Source organism: Camelina sativa, chromosome 12 (assembly GCF_000633955.1).
Source record: "Camelina sativa cultivar DH55 chromosome 12, Cs, whole genome shotgun sequence".
Classification (NCBI taxonomy): domain Eukaryota; kingdom Viridiplantae; phylum Streptophyta; class Magnoliopsida; order Brassicales; family Brassicaceae; genus Camelina; species Camelina sativa.
In genome coordinates, this window is record NC_025696.1 from 11,755,942 (window position 1) to 11,759,949 (window position 4,008).

Sequence of the window (4,008 nt, forward strand, 5' to 3'; positions counted from 1 at the left end):
ACTTTTTAAAAAGTGTTTTACAAGAGATATCAAAAATCTTAATTTACAAGACTTTACTAATTTCAAATCCATATCAAACACAATTATCGATCTGAATGCGTCAGATCTGAATCTGGATCCATATCAAAGAAACTGAAGGGGCTTTTAAAAACTGTTTTACGAGAACATAAATCCAAAAGAGTTTACATATTCCAAATCGATATCAAAGAAATTTAAAAGCTCTAAATTTAAAAAGCGATAGTCCAAATTGATAGCGATAGTCGAAATTAATAAACCCAGAAAGAAAAAAAGTAAAAAAGAACATGCCTGCGATAGAACCGGAATCGATGTCGGGAATTACGTGTACAAGAGACGAAAGCACAGAACTGCCGCGAAGAAGGATCGAAAATCGCCGATGAACGACGTGAAGAAGGATCGAGAATCGTCGATTGAGGAAGAAGGAGAAAATGACGGCGAAGTGAAAAAAATTAGGTTTCTTTTATTAAAAGTAAAATTGTTTTTTTCACTAAAAAAAGGATATCCTTACAAAAGCATTTTTAAAAAATAAATGGAAAAAGGAACATTTTTGCTTTTCTCCCAAACTTTTTTTTAATCATCGAGAGAAGAAAATAGTAACGAAGTTGTCGTAAGCTATGATGAACACAAACTAAATAATGTTTTTAACTATTTTTTTTTAATCTGTTCAACGAAAGACTTTGACATTTCTACGAGCCATAAGTTTATTTATGTTATGACATTTCAACGACCCAAAATTTTATAAGACAATAAACGTGACCAACAAAAAGAATAAAACTAAAAAATGTATTCGCATGATCGCATCAGCACTACCTCCCCTACCCACTTTCGTTGCTGTTTTTTTAAATCTATTGCTTTATTCACACATAATAATTATTATTTATTTAGAATAGTTCCTTTAATTTGGACGATTCTCCTGAGCTCTTTCGTTTGTCTATGCCTATTTATACCTCCAATCATCATAAATGTTAGTATATCACAATTAAAACAAATCTTTTGGACAAAACTTCGAACAAAAGCTATAACCACTCCCTCTTTGATATCTCTCCCACATCATTACATAAGCAAATCCAATTCCTGTCATGGCAGCAGAAGTTCCAACAACTGGTTCTGTCCAGAAACAAGACGAGGAATGGCGTGCGGTTCTGTCTCCTGAGCAGTTTAGGGTTCTCAGATTAAGAGGCACTGAGTAAGTCCTCTAGCTAGGTCTTTTAATTGTCAGTTTACTTGCGTAGTACGTAAGTAGTTACTTTAACATGTTGTAATGATTTTGTAATTTAGTAAACGAGGCAAAGGAGAGTTTGTGAAAAAGTTTGACGAAGGGACTTATAGTTGTGCTGGTTGTGGAACTGCTCTTTACAAGTCAACCACTAAGTTCGACTCCGGTTGCGGCTGGCCGGCGTTCTTCGACGCCATCCCCGGTGCTATTAAACAAACTGTAATTAAAAATTGACTCTTCTCTATATTTTTTTTTGGGTGATTTACATTTTTTTATATATTAAAACATTAATGAAGTGGAAAAAGATATAATATAGACATTTATAGCCAATCGGCAGACCATTTAAAAGATTAATTATAATTAAATTAACTTTGATGTTTGTTTTTTGTTTTTTTTTTGTTTATAATTAAATTAACTTTGTTTCTTTTTTTTTGGTTTTGTTAATGTATACATATAGCCAGAAGGCCTAAATGGAAGAAGAATGGAGATAACATGTGCAGTTTGTGATGGACATCTTGGCCATGTTTTCAAAGGAGAAGGCTACGATACTCCTACCAACGAGCGTCACTGCGTTAACAGTGTCTCTCTCAAATTCGCATCTGCTGATTCCTCCCAATAATTATAATCATTCATCGAACCAGATTATCTCATGAAATCAAAAGAATCAATCCATGACCATGAGACGCTTGCTAGTTTACATTCCTACTCGTGTGATATTATCATAAATTTTCCTACTAGTTTACGCTATATAATGATAATAAACTCTGTTTCCTACAAAAAAAAATTAGAAAATAAAAAAAACTCTCTTTTTTGTTCTTTTCTGCCAACTCCAAGCCAACATATTACACGGTTACACCATCCTTTAATTTACTTAAGAATCTGTGACAATAGACATACTAAGAAATCTAACACGAATTAAGCTGTGATGATAGAAGAGGCTGTCAGATTTCATTATAATCGATTTTGGGAGTTCTTTTTTTTTTCCCTCATTTCGCTTTCTCGTGACACATAGATACAAATTATACAATGAGGTTTATATATAAGGATACACTTTATGACAAATGAGCATATAACTACACAGTCCAAAATATGAAATGGGTTTCTCTCAGACATGTTTTATAATCCAAAGTTCGATCAATGTATTTCACGCCAGAACAGGAGACGAAAATTAGGCTCCATAAGTTAACAGTTGGCAAGCTTTGTTTTTAGTGATTATAGATAACTATTAACAATTATTGTCACAATCTCAATGTAATAGATATTGAATCATTGGTCTTCAAATTAATCATTTTTTTTTTGTCAACTTGTCATTTGTTTACTCTATTAATCCAAAATACAACGTTTAATCCAAATATAAATAAGAGATATAATTAAAATAATCCACCACCTTCTCTTAAAAAACACTCACTTAAAGTTAAGACAAACGCTATAACCACTTGGACGTAGTTACTGTTGCATTCTAATGGAACATAACCCCACAACTATTATAGAAAAACAATATTAATTATTCAGAAAAAGTTGAAAGTATCATTAACAAAATATCGATATTACTTATTATATACTTATATGAGTTTTTCTTTGACCCAAATCCAAAATTTCCCACACCAAACTCATGTCTTATCTAAATTCATTGATATAATTCTCTCCATGATATAATTGTGAAACTTCACATAAATGGTCAAATGGCCTTCATTCGATGACTTTTATAATTCTAGTTTAGTTCAATTTATGGATCTCCAATTTAAACATGATATTTTCTTGGATTCAGGAAAAATAGGAATATCATAATACATATTATTTTATCTAATTAATCGACTTTTAGATATTTTCTCATTTTAACATGTTTTTGCGAGTTTGAAGTTAGGTGATGCTACTATTGGTCTTGGTAGAAATCGATACTTCTATGTTTATTTGTAGTTCTTTTGTAACATGTAAGAATGAAACAAGAGTTATAAATTGATGCTAGTGAAGAACACAAAAGTGTTTAGAAAGAATTATTACTGATTATTGTAAAAATAATATTATAACTTGCGTACATTCTTCTTACATAGAGAGAGCTGATCAATCTAAATTTCCTAAACTAGAAGAACAAACATAAATATTAACATTTATCAATAATCTTTTAATTTTTTTTTTAATATCATATCTTTTAGATTTTCAAATTTCAACTTTGTCATCTCAACCATCAATTTAGGTAGATCTCTAAGACTCTAATTATTCATCTTCCAATATAGACTATATTTAGTTACGCTTGCTCAACTTGTTTGAGTCTTACTGTTTATAAATGGTATATTAATCATGGAGAGAAGAAAATAATGTTTTCTCATGACACATAAAATGCTCGTAACTCAAACGTTTAAATCTGTTCAGCAAAAGACTTGGAAGATTCAAAGAACCATAGTTTTATTTGTTTTTGACAGTTTAAACGAGGGGCCATAATTTTAAGAGGAGAAAAATGTGACCAATACCATTAAAAAAATGAAATAAATGTATTAGCATCGTGTTCAAATGATGGTGTAACCGATTCAAAAGGTCATTTTAATGTATTTCAAATGATGGTGTAACCGAGTCAAAAGGTCCACATGCACTACCTCGGTATTTTAAATTTCCCTCTCTATCGCTCTCCTCATTATCATTTTAGATCTAGATCCACTGCGTTGATTAGCTGTAATTACTTAAATTATTATTATTTGTTTCTTATAGTATCTTTGGACGATTCTCCTGTCTCTCTGAGATATACTATTCTTGTCTAGGCCTATTTATACCCCAACCCA

General features: G+C 31.1%; 1 protein-coding gene across 1 annotated transcript; it reads left to right on the forward strand.

The window, feature by feature from the left end:
- On the forward strand, window positions 979-2,054 carry LOC104731349 (peptide methionine sulfoxide reductase B8). The gene is made up of 3 exons (XM_010450692.1): window positions 979-1,204; window positions 1,297-1,453; window positions 1,692-2,054. Exons 1-3 carry the CDS (start codon window positions 1,098-1,100, stop codon window positions 1,851-1,853), a joined length of 426 nt encoding a protein of 141 aa, XP_010448994.1. The 5' UTR covers window positions 979-1,097; the 3' UTR covers window positions 1,854-2,054.

Coding starts and splice junctions, on each gene's coding strand:
- LOC104731349 (XM_010450692.1), top strand. CDS start 1,098: ATGGCAGCAGAAGTTCCAACAACTGGTTCTGTCCAGAAACAAGACGAG. Junction 1,205..1,296: donor CTCAGATTAAGAGGCACTGA/GTAAGTCCTCTA, acceptor TTTGTAATTTAG/TAAACGAGGCAAAGGAGAGT. Junction 1,454..1,691: donor CCGGTGCTATTAAACAAACT/GTAATTAAAAAT, acceptor GTATACATATAG/CCAGAAGGCCTAAATGGAAG.